The 21,040-nt window shown below is 47.9% G+C and overlaps 1 protein-coding gene across 1 annotated transcript in view; it reads right to left on the bottom strand.

Annotated features, from left to right (window-relative positions):
• Window positions 1-4,045: 4,045 nt before the first annotated feature.
• ALDH9A1 (aldehyde dehydrogenase 9 family member A1) overlaps window positions 4,046-21,040 on the bottom strand; it is a 36,555-nt gene continuing 19,560 nt past the window's right edge. The window contains exons 4-11 of the mRNA XM_051858419.2: window positions 20,437-20,571; window positions 16,678-16,874; window positions 15,896-16,036; window positions 10,673-10,861; window positions 10,346-10,433; window positions 7,477-7,618; window positions 6,283-6,395; window positions 4,046-4,784 (exon numbers count right to left, since the gene is read on the bottom strand). Coding sequence (XP_051714379.1) covers window positions 4,690-4,784; window positions 6,283-6,395; window positions 7,477-7,618; window positions 10,346-10,433; window positions 10,673-10,861; window positions 15,896-16,036; window positions 16,678-16,874; window positions 20,437-20,571 — 1,100 coding nt within the window. The 3' untranslated portion in view covers window positions 4,046-4,689. The remainder of the gene's footprint in view (window positions 4,785-6,282; window positions 6,396-7,476; window positions 7,619-10,345; window positions 10,434-10,672; window positions 10,862-15,895; window positions 16,037-16,677; window positions 16,875-20,436; window positions 20,572-21,040) is intronic.

Below are 21,040 nucleotides of genomic sequence, written 5' to 3'. Positions count from 1 at the left end.
GAGAGACAGCTCCCATCTGCTGCTTCCCTCTTGATAGACCCACAACAGCAGGGGCTGCACGGAGGCTGAAGCCAGGAGCCAGGAACTCAATCCAGGTCTCCCATGTGGGTGATAGGAACTCAATCACTTGAGCCATCACTGCTGCCTCACAGGGTCTGCCTTAGCAGGAAGCTGGATTCAGGAGCCAGAGCCAGGAATTAAACCCAGGTACTCTGATATGGGACTCTAAATGGCACTTGAACTGCTTTGCTAAATGCTTGCTTCCTCTATAGTTTTTAGTAGGGTACTGGTGTGGCACGGTGGATTAGGCCACTGCTTATGATGCCCACATCCAGCATCTGAGTGTTGGTGCTGCTCCAGTTCTGATTTAGCTCCATACTAATGTACCTGGGAAAGCAATAACAGATGGCCCACATGCCTGGGCTCCTGCCATCTACGTGGGAGATACGGATAGAGTTCAGGCTCCTGATTTCAGCTGGCCCACTCCCAGCTGTTGCAGCCACTTGAGGAGTGAATCAGCAGTAGAAAGTGTCTCTGTCTTTCTCTCTGTCACACTACATTTCAAATAAATAAATCTTCATTTAAAAAATCTTAGGTAGATGATTTGGATATTGAATATTTGGCCAACTTTCAGGCTAACATTCTTGCTTTAGGGAGCAACAGGATCTCAGGTGCAAGAAATATTTCATAGAGAAGAAATAAGGAACTCAGAGGTTATCATTTTGTATGTGAAGACCTGCCCAACCTAGGGACCTTTTTTTTTAAATGGGGTCACCAACAAGTGAGCTACTGCAAAGGTGGAACCAAGAGGAGATTGCATTATTTTCTTGCTCACTTTAATTCAATTACAAAGAAAATTTCTCTTTTTTAAAGATTATTTATTTGAAAGGCAGAGTTACAGAGTGGCAGAGAGTGAGAAAGAGAGAGCTAGAGAGAAAGAGAAATTCTTTAATCTGCTGGTTCACTCCCCAGATGGCCTCAATAGCTTGCAGCTGTGCTGATCCGAAGCCAGGAGCCAGGAGCTTCTTCTAGTTCTCCCATATGGGTGCAGGGGCCCAAGGACTTGGGCCATCCTCCACTGCCTTCCCAGGCCATAGCAGAGAGCTGGATTGGAAGTGGAGCAGCCAGGTCTCAAACCGGCACCCATATGGAATGCCGGCACTGCAGGCGGCGGCTTTACCTGCTATGCCACAGTGCCGGCCCCTCAAAGAAAATTCCTATCAATGCATACAGAAACCTGTAAAAAGATATGAGTTGGATCCACTTAAATGTGGCCTCATCAGAATCCAGGATTAGTACTTATTCTCTTTAATAAAATCCTAGGAAAGATACACAGATGGGGCCGACTCTGTGGCATAGTGGGTAAAGCCTCCGCCTGCAGTGCCGGCATCCCATATGGGCGCTGGTTCAAGTCCAGACTGCTCTACTTCTGATCCAGCTCTCTGCTATGGCCTGGGAAAGCAGCAGAAGATGGCCCATGTCCTTGGGCCCCTGCACCCACGTGGGAGACCCAGAAGAGGCTCCTGGCTCCTGGCTTCAGATCAGCACAGCTCCAGCCATTGTGGTGAATTGGGGAGTGAACCAGCCGATGGAAGACTCTCTGTGTAACTGTTTCAAATAAATAAATAAAATCTTTATATATATATATATATATATGCACACACACACACACAGATGATCCTAAATGTCAACAGTAGTGACTTCTGGGAGGTAAGATTAGATAGCAGAGAGAGGGTACCTGCTACTTCTTAGTTCTCAGAAGCCAATAAGGGGCAGGCATCATGCACAGTGGGTTAAACTGCTGCTTAGGATACCCTCAACCCATATTGCAGTGCCTGGGATGGAGTCCTGTCTCCACTTCCGATCCAGCTCCCTGCTAATGCGCCAGAGAGGAAGCAGATGATAGCTCAAGTACTTGAGTTCCTGCCACCCACTTGGGAGACCCAGATGGAGCTCTAGACTCCTAGCTTCTGCCTTCAGCCCCAGCTGTTGTGGGTATTTGGGGAGTAAGCAGATGGAAGATATCCCTTTATCTCTTACTGTCACCCTACCTTGCAAATAAATAAATCACCTTTTTAAAAGTAAATCAAAGTAGTATTGAAGGAAAAAAAAAAAAAAGACCCTGGAAAAGTTTAGCTAGATGGTACAACTTATTCCCAATCAGAAGATTTGGTCTCTTGGTTAAATCAGTAGTTCTCTAAGTGTATTTTGTAGATAATTACATACTCTTACCAGATGCTTCAGTAACCACCAGGTACATTTTTTGTTTCAAATTAATTTGTTCAACTAAATACACAATAGCTAATGACATCCTGGAACACTTTGTACCATGCTTGGTGTGGTAGGCTGGACAATATTCCTCCCCTCAACATAGTATCTGAGTCCTAATTCTCAGAACCTGTGAATGTTCCCTTATATGGCAACACAGACTTTGCAAGCATGATTAAGTTAATGAGCTGAGAAGTTATTGTATCCAGGTGGGTCCTGAATTCTATCATAAGTGTCCTTAGAGAAGGAAGGCAGGGGCAGCAGTTAGCCTAGAAGATGCCCACTTCCCATATCGGAGTCCCTGGGTTCAATACCTGGCTCTGGCTCCTGATCCTGCTAAGGTTGGTGGTGTTTCATTACAGCAGGCATAGGAACCAGCAGATGGGAGAAGGGCTCACCTTCTCTCTCCCTCTCATAAACAAACAAATAATTCTTCCAAAATGGGAGGTCTGGTGACTGGCATTGTAGCACAGCAGGCTAAGCCACCAGTTGGAACACTGGCCATCCCATATCAGAACACCAGTTTGAGTCTCGGCTGCTCTGCTTCCGACCAACTGCTTGCTAATGTGCTTAAAAAGGCAGTGGATGATGGCCCGGGTGCCTGGGCCCCTGCAACTCATGCGGGAGACCTGGGTGGAGTTTCAGGCTCCTGGCTTTGGCCTGGTCCAGCCACAGCCATGGAGTGAACCAGAAGATGGAAAACTTGTCTCTCTTTTTCTGTCACTCTGCCTTTCAAATAACAGAAATATTTAAAGAAAACAAAAAAGGAGGTTTTGGCTAAAGAGCAAGCAATAGAAAGCAAGCAATGGAAGCAGAGGTTGAAGACGCTAAGCTGTGGGCTTAAAAATAGAGAGCAGTGTGTGCCATAGCCAAAGGGTACAGGGGCTGTAACTCCAGCAGGTGAAAAGGCAAGGACTCCCCACCAGAGCTCTGGATGCAGCGTGGCTGCCAACTCCTTGGTCTCGGCCAAATGAATCCGCACCGGACTTTGGACTTCCTGAGGTGTAATATAATAAATCTGTAATGGTTTTATGCTGCTAAGGTTGGTGGTGGTTGGTTACAGCAGGCCTAGGAACCAGCAAGGGGTAGGTAGCAGGAAGCTCGGGGATTGGGGCCCACACCTGCTCCTCAACTTCCTGACTTGCTTAGGATCAGACTTGTCTACCTCTCAGCTGCTTCCTCTGAAAACCAGAACTAATGCCTTCCTTAGGATCGGTGTGTTAAATAAGACGAGTTGAGGCAGCAAGAACATAACGAGTGCTTAACCTCTGGGCTCCTTCCCTCTGCAGCCTTCCCTTGAGGGGACTATCAGAAACGCGTCTTCTCCCAGCACTTCCTGTTTAAGTTGCAGAGGGATCCCCTAAGATGAAGGGCGAGAAAACTGCTGGCCTTGCTCAGTCACCCCTGTGTCCTCTGTGCAAATCGACACCAAGAAAGGCTCGCTCAGTCGCTCTCATGCTCTGGAACTATGCTGTTTGCTTGCCCACCAAATTAATAATACCAAATTAGATCCAGGCCAGCAGCAGCCTCCATCCCTTACCTCTGACGACTCAGGCAGAGCCACTCCCCTGGGGAAGAGCAGGGTGGGGCGGGGCCCTGCTGGGTCAGTCTGAGCAGTCACAACCACCTGATGGCTCCTGAGGGCCCAGTGGGGAAGAACAGGCAGCCTGAAAAATTCACTGAAGCAACAAAGCTGCCTTCTTGTACCCACTGCTTCTAACTTCAGCCCTGTCCCCTCGACTGCAGTTCAGGTGTGTTTAGTTTCAAAACACGGAACTAGAAGGGTTAGCAATGCGTTTATTGTTAATTTCGCTATACAACATCCGCCTAACAGTTTGTACACTCAGAAGGCGACTCTTGTTAGGAGGGTACGCACGGCTCAAGGAGCAGAGGTTAGGGGGTAGCTCTCCCTGCGGCAGCACGGTGTTTCCCAAGGCAAGTTTATCTCTGCACCCCACGGTCCCGCCTGTGATCTAATCCCCTCCCTATCCCAGCTGGCAGCTCTCTCAAAGCAATGACAAGGGCACAGGGTTTTTAAAATGTCAGTGAGCAGGAATCCACAGTACTGATTCTACCAAGACCTACACAGGAGCAAGGTTCTTACAATCAGCCAGAGAATTACCACTGCCAGCAGATGCCCGTGTGGGAGCACAGGCTGTCCCTTCGCCTGTTCTCTGGAACAATCTGCTGACACTTAGATTTCACAGGGATCTGCTCTGAGGACAATCACAACTCTTGATTGGTGTCTACAAGGCACTTAGGAAGGTGATGGAAGGAGGTCGAGTAACACTAAACCATTCTCTTATCCTCAATGACCAAGATTCGGGACTGAAAACAGCATCAGTTAGGCTGCCTCTGACGAGAGAACAGAGCCCCCCGATTCCACAGCCTGGTCGTGTCAGCAGCTTTCACTGCAGGCTTTCAAAACGTAGACTCCACATCGCCCATCTCCACACACACGGTCTTGAGCTGTGAGTAATACTCGATTGTCACCCGGCCGTTCTCTCTGCCAAAGCCTGCAAGGAAGAGAGGGGATGAGCATGAGCCACCTCTGCACGGTGTGTGAAGTCACGGCATTGTCGCAGCTAGGCACGGCCCACACAGCATTCAGTCTGGGGGTGCAGCCCTACCCCCACCCCTGAGCTGTGGAGCCAGGCACGGGAAATACAATGCACTGGTCTCCAGAGACAGGAAAACACCAGGTCCCGTGCTTACCAATAGGAATCTGAACCTCAGGTATCTACTACTCTAGGTTCAAATCTGAAAAATGTTCAAATTTTTATTAAACGTTAAAACAGTCTCTACTTCAATCAACCTAACGCTCTTGAAACTCAGTGCTAATTTCAAACTTAACTCTCCACAACAGGTCTGTCAACGCTTTCTTCCACTGAATCTGTAAGCATGACTCTGACTACCCACAGTGGACGGGGACAGCACCTCAGGCATGGCCTTTCTTGTGCACTCGGCCCCCAGTTCACAGAGGCAAGGCTCAGGTCCCCCAGAATGCACATTTCTCAGGGGCAGCATTTAGAAGCGACATACACACAGCTAGCTGGGTATGCTGGGCCAGGGGCTGCTCCACAGACCTACCCGTCTTCATCGCTTTCTCATCCCATGTAGGCGCGTCTGATCCAGAGGAAAGGAAAAGCTGGCCTAGGCGGCCCCATTGAGGCCTAGGCTGCAGTTCTAAACTTACTGTCCCCTGCACCGAGAGCTGTGCATTAATGGTGCTTTGCCCCCACTTGCATTTGTGTGCACGTACAGCTCCTCAGAGTACACCATAGGGGCTAAGATGACTCGGGGAGTATGACTAGGGAATGCCAGGAGGAGGCTGAAGTCCGGCCAAGACTCAAAGGAACGCCCACTGCCTCAGGACACCCCAGGGTTTCCTGACCCGCCAGCACTGTGACAGCCGTAAGCATCTGGGGCTCAGACTCTTCGACCAGTGCCGCTACGAAGTCCAAGGCCACTGCCGGTCTACATGAAGGAAAGCACGGGAACAAACTCCAAAGAGAGGGCCTCGGAACAAGGGCTACAGTAGTCCAAAGCCCTGATGTACCAGACTCGCACATGTGCAGTGCTGGGTGACACGTGTCAGACAGAGTCCTGAATAATGGAAACGCGTGAGCAGTGGCTTAGGGCGAACATCTCCACAGGTCACTACGTGTGTACATGATGACTGTAAGTGGTTGTTAAATGTTAACAGATTTTTTTATCCATTTGGCATCACGGAGAAAACAAGATAAACTTTATGCTGTGTTACCTGAAAGACACTTTAGCTAAACAGAATCTGAAACTGCCCCAGCGGCTGGTACAGGCCACTGCCCTGATTCCACCCTGGAGGAGCTTCCATCCACAGAGGCAGATGCAGGGGGCCCGGGGAGGCCCAGGAATCCGTGTATTTCCCCAGGCGATGTGGATCTGCCGCCAGGTCCAGGGGACGCTGGTGTGTGGGGCTGGGTCCCGACAGCGTGCCTAGAAACCTGTTGGTGCCCGCGCTTCCCAGCTGCTCACCTGACTTCTTGTACCCGCCGAAGGGCAGCTCCACTGGGCTGACGTTGTAGTTGTTAATGAAGCACATGCCAGCCTGCAGCTCAGCCACCACGCGGTGCGCCCGCTGGATGTCCCTACAGAGACGAGATGTGTGGGTGACTTGCACTGTCCTAGGCTACTGTTTTTCACTAAAGGAAAAGTCAGACTGCCAGTTCTAAGGGTCCCAAATCTTGCCAACTTCTTGTTTCTTCAAAATGATTCACCATGCTTCATCATCCAGGCAAGAGACACAGATTTAGGTGTTGTTTCACCCAAAAGTCATCTACAAAGCAAGTGTGAACAGGGACGCCAAGGTGGTTTGGTGAAGACAGTCTTCCACAGATGGTCCTGGGAAAACTGGGGATGAACACGCCAAAGGGTGGGGCCCTTTGTTATGCCACCACAAAATGAACTCAAATGGGTCACAGACCCAAAATGTCAGAATACCTGGAAACAGGCCTACATGACTTTGGGCTGGAAAGTTTTCTGAGAGAACAAATACAGATACTTTAAAAAGTTCATGGAGCTGGGCAGCATTGTAGTGTAGCAGGTTCAGCCGCCACCTGCAACGCCGGCATCCCACATGGGTGCTGGTTCCAATCCTGGCTGCTCCACTTCCAATCTAGTTCCCTGCTATTGTGCCTCGGAAAGCAGTGGAAGATGGCCCAGGTGCTGGGGCCCCTGCCACCCACGTGGGAGATGCAGAAGCAGCTCCTGGCTCCTGGCTTCAGCCTGACCCAGCCCTGGCTATTGCAGCCATTTGGGGAATAAATTGGCAGATGGAAGCTCTCTCTCTCTCTCTTCCTGTTTTTCAAATAAATCAATAAATTTCTCAAAAAAATTCATGAAAAACAATACTAAAACAACAGCTTGTTTTGGTATGGAAAATTTTGAAATCTATGCATACCCATGCATTTTCAACAGACACTTAACCAAATGCTCTACACAGATCAGAGCCTTCAATGTTTAGTCAGTGAATAGAAATGGACAGGATTTTCATCAACAAAGGCCACAGCTCAGTTTTAGGACCGCTGTCATCTTCTGACTTAACCTGAAGCACACAGAAAATGCCGGTGGCTCCGGTGAGGGAAAATGCCCACATGGGAATAAGACCAATCCCACAGCCAAGCAGACCCACAGCCTTCAAAGTTGCTGCGGGGGTCCCTCTCCGTGTACCTGGTAAAGACGCCAGCTGCTAGTCCGAAAGTGGTATTGTTGGCTCGTTCCACAACCTCGGCTTCAGTGTCAAAGGATAAAATGGACATGACTGGTCCAAAGATCTCTTCTTTCACACAGGTCATGTCATCCCTGCAATTTGCTGCAAACATTCATAATAAAACCAATGTCAGCGAAGGCCTGGTTAGCCCTAACATTTGTTATTATTATTATTTTTTTTTATCTTTTATTTAATGAATATAAATTTCCAAAGTACGACTCATGTGTTACAATGGCTTCCCCCCATACCGTCCCTCCCACCCACAACCCTCCCCTTTCCCACTCCCTCTCCCCTTTCATTCACATCAAGATTCATTTTCGATTATCTTAATATACAGAAGATATTATTATTATTTTTGACAGGCAGAGTTAAGACAGTGAGAGGGAGAGAGAGACAAAGAGAAAGGTCTTCCTTCCATTGGTTCACCCCTCAAATGGCTGCCACAGCTAGCGCGCTGCGCCGATCCGAAGCCAGGAGCCAGGTGCTTCCTCCTGGTCTCCCAGGCAGGTGCAGGGCCCAAGGACTTGGGCCATCCTCCACTGCCTTCCTGGGCCACAGCAGAGAGTTGGACTGGAAGAAGAGCAACCGGGACAGAACCGGCACCCCAAACAGTACTAGAACCCAGGGTGCCAACGCCGCAGGCAGAGGATTAGCCTAGTGAGCCGCGGTGCTGGCCAAGCCCTAACATTTGAAAACATCTTCTAACGCACGGTAAATGATGAAATGCATAGTTTAAAAAAAAAAATTCAGTATGATACCACCAGTGCCAATATCAATTAGAACATCCATTTCATATGGCTATTAATGTGTATTAAAGAATCATAGCCTTTCCGTAACTCCGCCATCTACTCATTTTAACGCATCATAAGAAACTCACTCAATAGATTAAGATTTATCTAATATAAACAGGATAATCCACTCTGTGGGTGTTGGGTTCACAGCTTTACATTTTGAGCAAGAGGAGCCAGTACTGTGGTATATTGGGTTAAGCCCTGGCCTGCAGTGCCAGCATCCCATATGGAGGCTGGTTCTAGTCCCAACTGCTCCTCTTCCAATCCAGCCCTCTGCTTTGGCCTGGGAAAGCAGTGGAGGATGGCCCAAGTCTTTGGGCCCCTGTACCACGTGAGAGACCTGAAAGAAACTCCCAGCTTCAGCCTGGCCCAGCCCTAGCCGTTGTAGCCATTTGGGGAATGAACCAGCAGATGGAAGATCGATTCTCTCTCTCTCTCTCTCTCTCTGTATTTCTGCCTTTCAAATAAATAAAATAAATTAGGGGTTGGTGTTGTGTCATCACAGATTAAGCCACCACCTGCAGTGCCGGCATCCCATATGGGTGCCAGTTCAAGTCCCAACTCCACTCCCAATCCAGCTCTCTACTATGGCCTGGGAAAGCAGCAGAAGATGGTCCAAGTCCTTGGGCCTCTGCACCCACATGGGAGACATGGAAGAAGCTCCTGGCTTTGGATCAGCACAGCTTTGGCCGTTGTGGCCATCTGGAGAGTGAACCAGTGGATGGAAGACCTCTCTCTCTCTGCCTCTGCCTCTCTGTAACTCTACCTTTCAAATAAATAAGTAAATATTTTTTTACAAAAATCTCCATAAAAAAATTGAAGGGAGGTGCTAAAAATTACTAAGTGACATCATTTTTTAAAAAATCAACATATTATCTCCCAAACTGGTTTTGTTATCTTGATGATCTATACAGTTCAAATGAAAAATACTCTTAAAGTGTGTGACATAGCAGTTAAAAATGCAGCTTGGACATCGCATCCCTTATTGGAGAGCCTGGTTTGAGTCCTAGCTCCTCCAATTCTAATCCAGCTTCCTGCTAATGCACACACCCCAAGAGGCATTAACTAATGATTCAAGTCCTTGGGCCACTGCCCCCAACATGGGTCTGCCAGATGGCACTCCCCTCTCCTCACTTTGGCTTGGCCTAGCTCTGTTTGAGGCAGGCAGTGGGGAGTGGGCCAACAGATCAAAGATCTCTGTCATTGGCCAGTGCCGCGGCTCAATAGGCTAATCCTCCGCCTTGCAGGGCCGGCACACTGGGTTCTAGTCCCGGTCAGGGCACCGAATTCTGTCCTGGTTGCCCCTCTTCCAGTCTAGCTCTCTGCTGTGGCACCAGAGTGCAGCAGAGGATGGCCCAAGTCCTTGGGCCCTGCACCCCATGGGAGACCAGGATAAGTACCTGGCTCCTGCCTTTGGATCAGCGCGGTGCGCCAGCAGCAGCCATTGGAGGGTGAACCAACAGTAAAGGAAGACCTTTCTCTCTGTCTCTCCCTCTCACTGTCTTAACTCTGCCTGTCAAAAAAAAAATTAAAAAATAAAGAATAAAAAATAAAAAAAAATCTGTCACTGTCTACCTTGCAAATTAAAAAAATAAAGAAAAAAAATTCTTCATTTTTTCAAGGAATTACAGCCATTATTTAGTTTTCGCCAAACATGATCTTTAATCATTTTTTTTCTGAGCCCTTTGCATCTGGAACAGACTCTGCCCCAGGTACATTAATGCACATGGTTGTCCTCCAGGAGTGGACACTGAAACCCTCAGACAGTGAGGACCTGCACTCCTTAAGCCTGCACAGTGGGACACAGTGTTTGCGATGCGTAATTTATCCATATATACAAGGTCTTCAGAAAGTTCATGGAAAATGTAGATTGCAGAAAAACAATGCTTGGGTTTCCAAATTTTTTGCTCCAAAACAAACATCTTTTAATTCCATTCTCCATGAAGTTTCTGAAGTACTCTTATATTATTTTATAAATATTAATTTCTAACTACTCAATATATAATCAAACCATTTAAAAATAAACAAGGAGACATACTTAATACACAAGGTCTCATGTAATAGCCATCCTTTAATTTGGGGTCTTCAGGTACATACAGATCTCCACCACAAAGCACTTTAGCACCCTGCCAAAAAAAAAAAAAAAAAAAAAAAGGCATGTTTTGTATCAGACAACATAACACACATTCCTGAATCACTCAGTATATCCTGCACAAATATATTTGCCCTACTGGAAGCTGGAAGCAGAACCATGTTCAAGATTCTAGTAGCCAGATGGACAGTCATATGTGGAAAGGGCACACAGCGGGTAACTTAGGAGAATGTGACCCTCTCTGCAGCCCCCCGCCTCACCTCCACTTCTCACCTGCTCCTTTGCCACTTTAATGAACCCAAGGACTCGTTCCAGGTGTGGTCGGTTGATGAGAGGCCCCATCCGCGTATCTTCCAGAAGGGGGTCACCGATTTTTATCTTCTGGGTCTTTTTCACCACTTCTTCCGTAAATTTGTCAAGAATTTCCTTTTGTACAAATACTCTTGTGCCATTACAGCAAACCTAAAGGACAGACACAATACCAATTTATACGTGTATAAAGAGAAAAAAGGAAAATAATCCAGTACCTTTAAACTTAGGAACAGCACTTTTTTTTTTCTTTAAGATTTATTTATTTATTTGAAAGGCAGAGTCACAGAGACAGAAGGAGAGATACAGAAATCTTCCATCTGCTCATTCACCCTCAAAAGGTCACAATGGCTGGAGCTGGGCTGATCTGAAGCCAGGAGCCAGGAGCTTCTTCTAGGTCTCCCACGTGGATGCAGGGCCCCAAAGACCTGGGCCTTCCTCCAATGTTTTCCCAGGCACACTAGTAAGGAGCTAGATCAGAAGTAGAGCAATCAGAACTAGAACTGGTGCCGTATGGACGGGATGCCAGTGCTGCAGGCGGCGGCTTTACCCTCTACGCCACAGCGCCAGCCCCTGAATAACACCTTTTTAAACACATATTTCCATTGCTAAAAACCGTCCCCATACTGAACAGGAAGGATCAGACATGTAACTGGACACACTATATCACAAGCACAACCTGTACAAGAAGATGAAAGTTCATTACTTTGCTTTAATTTTCTTGAGGCCAGTACTGCACCCTGTGGCCCAGGACTTCTTCCAGTCCCTCGTGCCAGCTGTGCACGTTAGCAGTGGAGGGGACTTTACAGTACAAAAAGATCAAGAGCATCAGTCTTAACTTGATTTCAGAAACTGAGCGTTTCAGTTTGTCTCTAAAATCACAAATAATCACTATTTAGATTCTCCCGAGGAAATGAACATTCATATTAAAAAAAAAAAAACACACACACACACACACCTGGAACTAGTGTTGTGGTGTAGCTTGTACAGCTGCCACCTGCAACACTGGCATCTCATATATACTCCACTTCATGTCCTGGCTGCTTTACTTCTGATCCAGCTCCCTGCCAATGCCCTGGGAAAAGTAGCAGAAGACAGCCTAAGCAGTTAGACCCCTGCTGCCAATGTGGGAAACCCAGACGGAGTTCCAGTCTTCTGGCTCCAGCCTGGCTCAGCTTTGGCTGTTGCAGCCATCTGGGGAATGAACCAGTGGATGGGATGGGAGATCTCTGTCTTCTCCCATTCTCTGTCACTGTGGGCCAGGCCGAAGCCAGGAGCCTGGAACTCGCTGGACTTCCCACATTGGAAGCAGGGGTCCAAGTACTTGGTCATCTTCTGCTGCCTTCCCAGGCACATCAGCAGGGAGCTCGATCAGAAGTAGAGCAGCTGGGACCCAAACTGGCATCCATATGGGATGCTGGTGTCATAAGCAGAAGCTTAACCCACTGCGCCACAATGCCAGCTCTGAAATGAACATAGATTCTGTAACCAATGACTGTCTCTAAAATCACAAATAATCACTGTTTGACTCTTCCATCAACATGAACATACATACTAACAAAATGCAGTAAGAACAATAGAATAGAAAACAAACTCCAAAAATAGGTCCAGGTAACTCATGGAAATCTGGCTTAGGACAAAGGTGAAATCTCAAACCACCGGGACAAAGATCAACTAAATAAACAGTGTAAGAACAACTTGTTAGCCATGTGGAAATGAACAAATACACCAACTAGGAGAAGATACAAGTAATTCCTCTATAACTGATGTTTAGGAAAACGTTTTATATTACTCAAAATCCAGATGCAGTGAAAGGAATAAATTGACAGATTTTGACTAAGTAATTTTTTTTTTTTTTCATTTTATCTGAAAGACAGAGAGATAGAGACAAAGTTCTTTCATGCCCTTGTGCACTTCCCAAATGCTAGCAACAGCCAGGGCTCAACTAAGCCAAAGCCAGGAGCCCAGAACTCAATCCAGGTTTCCAGGAGTAGTAGAAACCAAGCACTTAAACCACCACCTGCTGCCTCCCTGGGTGCACGTTGGCAGGAAGCTGGAATCAGAAGCAGAGTTGAGACTCAAACCAGGTATAGGATGTGAGTATCCTAAGGAGTATCTTAACTGGGGCACCAAATGCCTGCCCCCAAATAAAAATATTTTGCATGGTAAATACCCTAAACAAGGCCAAGAGAGTCAAAAAACTGGGAGAAAATATTTGTAATGTTTATTTTGGATAAAAGAACTCTTAAATACTCAGAGAAAATCAAGTCTCACAGCACCATACACCAAAAGTGTGAAATGTATTTTATGTAAATAAGACATAAAACTCCAGAAGCAGTTGTTATGGTACAACAGACTGAGCCACTGCTTAGGATACCCACATCCCAGTGGGTATGGAGTGCCTGGTTCAAGTCCTGACCACACCTGCTTCCCGCTAATGCACCTGAGCGGCATCAGATAATGGCCCAAGTACTTGGGTTCCTGCCACCCCTGTGGCAGATGCAGATGGAGTTATGAGCTCCTGGCTTCAGCCTGGCCCAATTTCTTTTCTTTTCTATTGATGTATTTATTTGAAAGTTGAGAGTTGTAGAGAGAGGGAGAGACAGAGATAGAGAAATCTTCCATCTGCTGGTTCACTCTCCAAATGGCCACATTGGCAGTGCTGAGCTAGGCTGAAGTCAGAAGTCAGGGTCTCCCAAGTGGATGCAGGGGCCCAGAGACTTGGGCCTGCTTTTGCTGCTTTCCCAGGTGCATTAGCAAGGAGCTGGATTGGAAGTGGAGCAGCTGGAACTCAAACCAGCACCCACATGGGATGCCTGCACTGCAGGCAGCAGTTTAACCCACTGCACCGCAGAGCCAGCCCCATGGTCCAGTTTCAAATAAAATAAATCTTTAGGGGGCTGGCACTGTAGCACAGTGGGTAAAGCTGCTGCCTGCAACACCAGCATCCCATTTGGGCACTGGTCCATGTTCCAGCTGCTCCACTTCCAATCCAGCTTGCTGATAACGACCTGGGAAAAGTACTCATATGGGCGCCAGTTCAAGTCCTGCCTGCTCCACTTCCAATCCAGTTCTCTGCTCTGGCCTGGGAAAGCAGTGGAGGATAGCCCGGGTCCTTGGGTCCCTGCACCCACATGGGAAACCTGGAGGAGGCTCCTGGCTCCTGGCTTCAGATCAGCACAGCTCCAGCTATTGCAGCCAGTTGAGGAGTGAACCAGTGGATGGAAGATGTCTCTTTCTCTGCCTCTCCTTCTCTCTCTGTGTAACTCTTTAAAATAAATAAATCTTAAAAAAAAAAAAAAAAGAGAGAGAGAGAGAGAGAGAGAGGGGCTGGCGCTGTGGCACAGCGGGTTAACGCCCTGGCCTGAAGCGCTGGCATCCCATGTGGGTGCTGGTTCTTGTCCTGGCTGCTCCTCTTCTGATCCAGCTCCCTGCTATGGCCTGGGATAGCAGAAGATGGCCCAAGTCCTTGGACCCTGCACCCGCGGGGGAGACCCGGAAGAAGCTCCTGGCTCCTGGCTTCGGATTGGTGCAGCTCCAGCCGTTGTGGCCATCTGGGGAGTGAATCAGCGGATGAAGGACCTCTCTCTCTGTCTCTACCTCTCTCTCTGTAACTCTGTCTTTCAAATAAATAAGATAAACCTTAAAAAAAAAGAGAGAAAAAGAGAGAGAGAGAGAGAGAGAGAAGTACTCAACAATGAGGACATCCCACGAGGCACACAGGTTCAACCCTGCAATTATCTGAGCATCAAAATAAATAATAAGGGCCGGCGCCGTGGCTCACTAGGCTAATCCTCCGCCTTGCGGCGCCGGCACACCAGGTTCTAGTCCCGGTCGGGGCGCCGGATTCTGTCCTGGTTGCCCCTCTTCCAGGCCAGCTCTCTGCTGTGGCCAGGGAGTGCAGTGGAGGATGGCCCAAGTCCTTGGGCCCTGCACCCCTTGGGAGACCAGAAGAAGCACCTGGCTTCTGCCATCGGATCAGCGCAGCGGCCATTGGAGGGTGAACCAACGGCAAAAGAAAGACCTTTCTCTCTGTCTCTCTCTCACTGTCCATTCTGCCTGTCAAAAAAAAAAAAAGAGTTCAAAATAAATAATAATAGCATTGGGTTATAACTCACACAGTGAAGTTAGAATCCATGGGTTCATATTGATATAAATAAGCAAACGAAAAAGAGAGAAAAAGGAAAAGTTTTTTCCCACAGTAGAAGGTAAACTAATAGATCTGAAAGGAATGGCAAAATTGGAAAAATCACCATTTGGCAACTACCACGATAAAACTTTTCAGCAAGAATCATCAGTGGTGATAAAAGGGTGGAAATTTGATGACAAACAGGACAGTCTCAAAACATCTCTTCTAAGATACTTATTAGCCACAAAGAAAAAAAAACAGTAGCTCTATAGTGATCAGAAAGTGAACAACACTGAATCACCACTGACCTAACACATCACATCTGCTAAAACATGCAACTAAGACTCCAATTAACAGGAAACACCAGACAACGCAAAAGAGGGACAGTCCACAAAATAAATGGCTTGCACTCTTCAAAAGTGTCAAGTTCTTGAAAGAATTGGAGAACTCTCAGTTAAAGGAGATGAAAAAACAAATGCTAATCACCTAATGTGATCATTATACATGCGTACATACATCACATTCTCACACTGTACCCTCATGAATATGCACAACTGTTTTAATTTGAATGGGAAAAAAGGGCAGGGACCAGCACTGTGCTATGTAAAGTAGGTTAAGTCGCTGCCTGCAAGACCTGCACCCTAGATTGGAGTGCTGGTTCAAGTCTTGGTTTCTCTGCTTCCTATTCAGCTCCCTGCTAATGAGCCTGGGAAAGCAGCAGCAGAGGGCCAAGTGCTTGGGCTCCTGCCACCCACATGGGAAACCCAGAGGGGGTTCCTGGCTCCTGGTTTTCGGCATGGCCCAGCCCTGGCTGTTGCAGCCATATGGGGAGTGAACCCGTGGATGAAGATTTCTCTCTGTTACTCTGCCTTTCAAATAAAAATATCTTTAAAAAGTACTTAAAGAATCTGGCTCAAGAACACACGAGAATCCTTTGTACTATCTGGGCAAGAAGTTTCCTGTATGTCTGAAAGTGTTTCAAAACACAAAGCTGTGCTGCGTGCTGTTAGCTTTCGGGTGGGCCTCCTCTGGAAGCTTTCCCGGGGACAGGTACAAACCTCGCCTTGCGTGAGGAAGTTGGCCATCAGGGCCCCGTTCACGGCATTCTTCATATCACAGTCTGAGAAGATGATAAGTGGAGATTTGCCTCCAAGTTCCAAGGTCACGGGTTTGATTCCTTTAGCTGACATCTCCATGATCTTCCAGAACAAGAACAAAGCATTCAGATGAAGTGAACACAAACTAGACTGCATGCCAGGTCAACCAGACCCTGAACCTATAAGGCCACCTGGACCCGGAGACGTTATTCTCACCCAGACTTTGCCCGTGGTCTACTTAAGATTCCTGTCCAGAAGACTGCAAAGACCCCGCAGACCCACACTTGACCTTCCCAAGAGGGCATTCATTTAAAAGTCTGTGTCAAGTCACAAGACTAGCATCCCTGGAAACATTTTTGTGATACTGTTACAGTGCTTGAGGCTGACAGAGCTCAGAATACAAGCTAAGGTCAAAAGGCTGAATCTTTACTAAATTCGAGAACCCTTCCTTAGGAAGTTAAGTCACCCAAGAGTACAAGCAGCAGCCCAGGCCCCAGCCCACTCCAACACATCAACTCCTCACTGAGGAGACGAGGGCTTCCTCCCCATCTCAGCCTACACACCACCCGCTGAGGGCTCCCTACCCACTCCCCACTCTTGCAGGAAGCTTCAGGTCTTAGCTGCCCCATTCCCAATACAAGCGAGGCAAAATCAGAAGAGAAGCTTCCAAGATAATTCTGGGTGGGGCTGACTTGGCCCTCTCGGCTGCTGTCAGTGTTAACCGACACCGGCTCCCTCCTCACCTTCGAGCCAGTGGGCACACTGCCAGTGAAGGACACTTTGGCCACGTCCTGGTGCTGACACAGAAGCTGGCCTGTCGCGGCCCCTCCCTGCACCACATTGAAGAGCCCTGGAGGCACGCCTGCTGCGGTATAGATTTCAGCCAGAAGCAATGCAGACACAGGGGTGAAGGGAGACGGTTTAAAGATCATGGCGTTACCTGCACAAACCCAAAACACAAACATGGAAAGACTTTAGGATTGGTGACCCTTGGAAGATAGGTAAAGAGGATGATTCAAGAACAATTCCAGGGGCCGGTGCTGGCCCAGTAGGTTAAGCCTCCGCCTGTGGCACCTGCATCCCATATGGGTGACAGCTGCTCCACTTCCAATCCAGCTCCCTGCTAATGTTCTTGAAAAAAGCAGCGGAAGATGTACTTAGTACTTGCACTCCTGCTACCCATGTGAGACACTGGGAACAAGCTCCTGCCCCTGGCTTCAGCCTGGCCCGGCCCTGGCCCAGCCCTGGCATTGCAGCCATTTGGGGAGTAACCAGCAGATGAAAGATTTCTCGCTCGCTCTCTCTTTCTCTCCCCATCTCTCTCTCCCTATTTCAATGTGTAACTCTAGCTTTCAAATAAATAAATAAACCTTTAAAAAAAAAAAAAAAGAATTCCAGTTGTTTCTTGTTCTCCCATCAAATCCTAGACCAAAAATGTTATCAATAACTAAATGTATCCTGGCCTTCCCACCTTCATTTCTCTCAGCAAACAGACCCTAAATTATAATTTGCCTCAAACCACAATACCATACACTCACATGTCTAGACCTTTTCACAGATAAGATACTTCAAAATGGTTTTGGAAAATGCAATTAAAAGATGCAGTGTGACACAGCGGGTAAAGCTGCCACCTGCAGCACCAGCATCCCATATCGGCACCTGTTTGAATCTCAGCTGCCCCATTTCTGATCCAGCTCTCTGCTATAGCCTTGGAAAGCAGTAAGAAGATGGCCCAAGTCCTTGGGCTCCTGTACCTGGATGGGAGACCCAGAAGAAGCTCCAGGCTCCCGATCGGCCCAGCTCTGGCCAATGCAGCCATTTGGGGAGTGAACCAATAGATGGAAGACCCCCCCACCCCTGCCTCTGTCTCTCTGTAACTCTGCCTTTCAAATAATAAATAAATAGGGGCTGGCACTGTGGCATAGTGGGTAAAGCCACCACCTGCACTGCTGGCATCCCATATGGGTGCCAGTTCATGTCCCGGCTGCTCCACTTCCAATCCAGCTCTCTGCTATGGCCTGGGATAGCAGTAGAAAATGGCCCAAGTCCTTGGACCCCTGCACCAGCATGGGAGACCCAGAAGCAGCTCCTGGCCCCTGGCTTCGGATCGGCATAGCTCCGGCCATTGCGGTCATCTGGGGAGTGAACCAGTGGATGGAAGACCTCTCTCTCTCTGCCTCTCCTTCTATGTGTAACTCTGACTTTCAAATAAATAAATAAATCTTTTTTAAAAATAATAAATAAATATTTAAGAGAGAGAGAGATACATTTACAGGCATCTGGCGCAGCAGCTAAGACAGCACTTGGGATGCCTGCATTGCCTGTGAGAGAATCCCTCTCTGCTCCCAATCCAGATTCCTGCTGATGCACACCCTGGAGAATACCAGTGATGACTTAAGTATTTGAGTCCCTGCCACCTACGTAGGAGACCCACATGGAATTCTGGGCTCTTGGTTTTGACTGTTGCAGGAATCTAGGGAGTGAATCAACGGATAAAAAAAAAATCTATCTATCTATCTATCTATCTATCTATCTATCTATACCTATCATTCATTCTCGTTCTGCCTTCCAAATAAAAATGAGTAAATATGGGGCCAGTGCTGTGGCACAGTAGGCTAAGCCTCCACCTGTGGTGTCAGCAACTCATAGGGGTGTTGGTTCATGTCCCAGTTGCTCCTCTTCTGATCCAGCTCTCTGCTATGGCCTGGGAAAACAGTAGAAGATGGCCCAAGTGCTTGGACCCTGCACCTGCATGGAGACCTAGAGGAAGCTTCTGGTTCCTGGCTTCAGATCAGCCCAGCTCTGGCCATTGTAGCCTTCTGGGGAGCGAACAGAGAATGGATGACCTTTCTCTCTGTCTCTTTCTCTACCTCTCAAATGAATAAATAAAAATCTTAAAGAAAAAATGAGCAAATATTTTTTAAGAACAGTAAGTTTATTTTGGTACAAAAATAACTTGAAGGGGCTGGCACTATGGCGTAGTAGGCTGGACCTGCACCTGAGGTGCCAGCATCCCATTTGGGTACCAGCTCATGTCCCAGTTGTTCCTCTTCCAAATCAGCTCTCTGCCTGTGGCCTGGGAAAGCAGTAGAAGATAGCCCAACTACTTGGGCCCCCGCACCCGCATGGGAGACTTGGAGGAGGTTCCTGTCTCCTGGCTTTGGTTTGGTCTAGCTCTGGCCATTGCAACCATTTGGGGAGTGAACCAGCGGAAGGAAGATCTTCTTCCCTGTTTCTCCCTCTCTCTCTAACACTACCTCTGAAGTAAATTTTTTAAAAAAAAATCTTGAAATTCATGCACAGTTTTTTTTCATAAAATACATTTTTCATGAATTTTTTGAAGACCTCTCATATGCATGGATTTCAAAAATTTCTTGCACCAAAATGAACTTGTTTTAATTCCATTTGTATGAACTTTCTGAATCACCTTCATATTATCTCATCTGATAAAACAGCAGTGAAGTCGGCAGGATTGTCTCTTTGTAAATGCTGAAACTGGGCCGGCGCTGCGGCTCACTTGGCTAATCCTCCACCTGCGGCGCCAGCACCCCAGATTCTAGTCCCAGTTGGGTCGTCAGATTCTGTCCCGGTTGCTCCTTTTCCAGTCCAGCTCTCTGCTGTGGCCCGAGAAGGCAGTGGAGGATGGCCCAGGACCTTGGGCCCTGCACCCGCATTGGACACCAGGAGGAAGCACCTGGCTTCTGGCTTCTGGCTTCTGGGTTCGGATTGGCGCAGCGCGCTGGCTGCAGTGACACTGGCCGTAGCGGCCATGGCGGGGTCGGTGGGGGGGACCAACAGAAAAGGAAGACCTTTCTGTCTCTCTCTCTCTAACTCTGCCTGTCAAAAATAAATAAATAAATGAATGCTGAAACTGAAGACCAGAAAGGTTCATGTGATGAGAGTCTCCAGTCAGTGACTTAAACCAGGCACGATTCCTCCTCTATCCCAGCTGTCTTTCAAACAGGAATGCGCTACAACATCCACAGGCCATTGGTAACTGGACAAAAGCTGCATTTCCACAGAGTGTCCTAAGGGCACTGCCTTTCTAACACTATAGGCTTTCCCAAGATGCAATGCCTTCTCCCACAGCTGCTGTGTAAGGAACTTCTAAAGTCAATCAGCCAATGTTCCCCCGGCAGAAGCCTGCATCCACCATTTCTCCCGAGACACCAAGAAAGCGGGAACTCGTCGTCAGCTTCTGAACTCAAGTCACACTCCTAAGTGGCAGCTCCTACAGAGGAAACTCTCGTCCAGAAAGTAAAAGAACTGACAAGTAGCACAAATCTAGTTCAGTTTAAAATCAACTGTCTCCCTTCTCATACACAAAAATAAATTAGATAAGTAGAAGATGGAAATACTGGACCTGCACTGTAAGCTCCTTGAGGGTCAAGGCAGGGTGGGAATGAAACTACCCCCCACCCCCCACCCCGGCTCCAATGTGTGTTACAGAGAGGTGAGGGGCAGAGCTGATGGCTCACAGTGAAGAAAGAACTTGCTCTTACCACAAGCTAAGGCAGGAGCAGACTTCCAACAGGCGATCTGAAAGGGGTAGTTCCACGCTCCTATTCCCACACACACCCCAAGGGGTTCTCTCCTGGTATAACCGAAGGATCCACCCGGGAGCTGGATATGTTCCCCTAAGGGAAAAACAGAGAAGTGAGGAAGCATGCAGGTCTGTGGCCCCCAGAGTCCACAGACATCCCACAAGTACACCACTCTGACTGGAACTTCAGGCCAACCAACCCCACCACTGCTCCCAAAACACTGGGGTCACCCCATCTCCATCCAGAGAAACCTACCTACCCTTCAAGCATGCGACCATCCAGCCCAAGCCACCTCCCACAAGAATCACTGCACCTCTACTCAACCCCTCAGATGGAATGAACTGAAAACAAAGGGGAGACTCCGAAGCACCAACGCCACGGCCTTGCGGGGCCCTACCAGCTCTCCACTGCACAAACTGTCAAAGAACCATCTGTTAAGATTAATAAATAGGACGTGCTCACTCCTGGGGTTTCTCAGCAACTTGGTCTAACACTCAGATCCCGCTCTGAATGCTCCAGATGCAATACCTCATTTAATCCTTACAACCACCCAGGAAGGCTG

This window comes from Oryctolagus cuniculus, chromosome 7 (assembly GCF_964237555.1).
Source record: "Oryctolagus cuniculus chromosome 7, mOryCun1.1, whole genome shotgun sequence".
Lineage (NCBI taxonomy): Eukaryota > Metazoa > Chordata > Mammalia > Lagomorpha > Leporidae > Oryctolagus > Oryctolagus cuniculus.
This window is presented reverse-complemented; position numbering and strand designations above follow the sequence as displayed.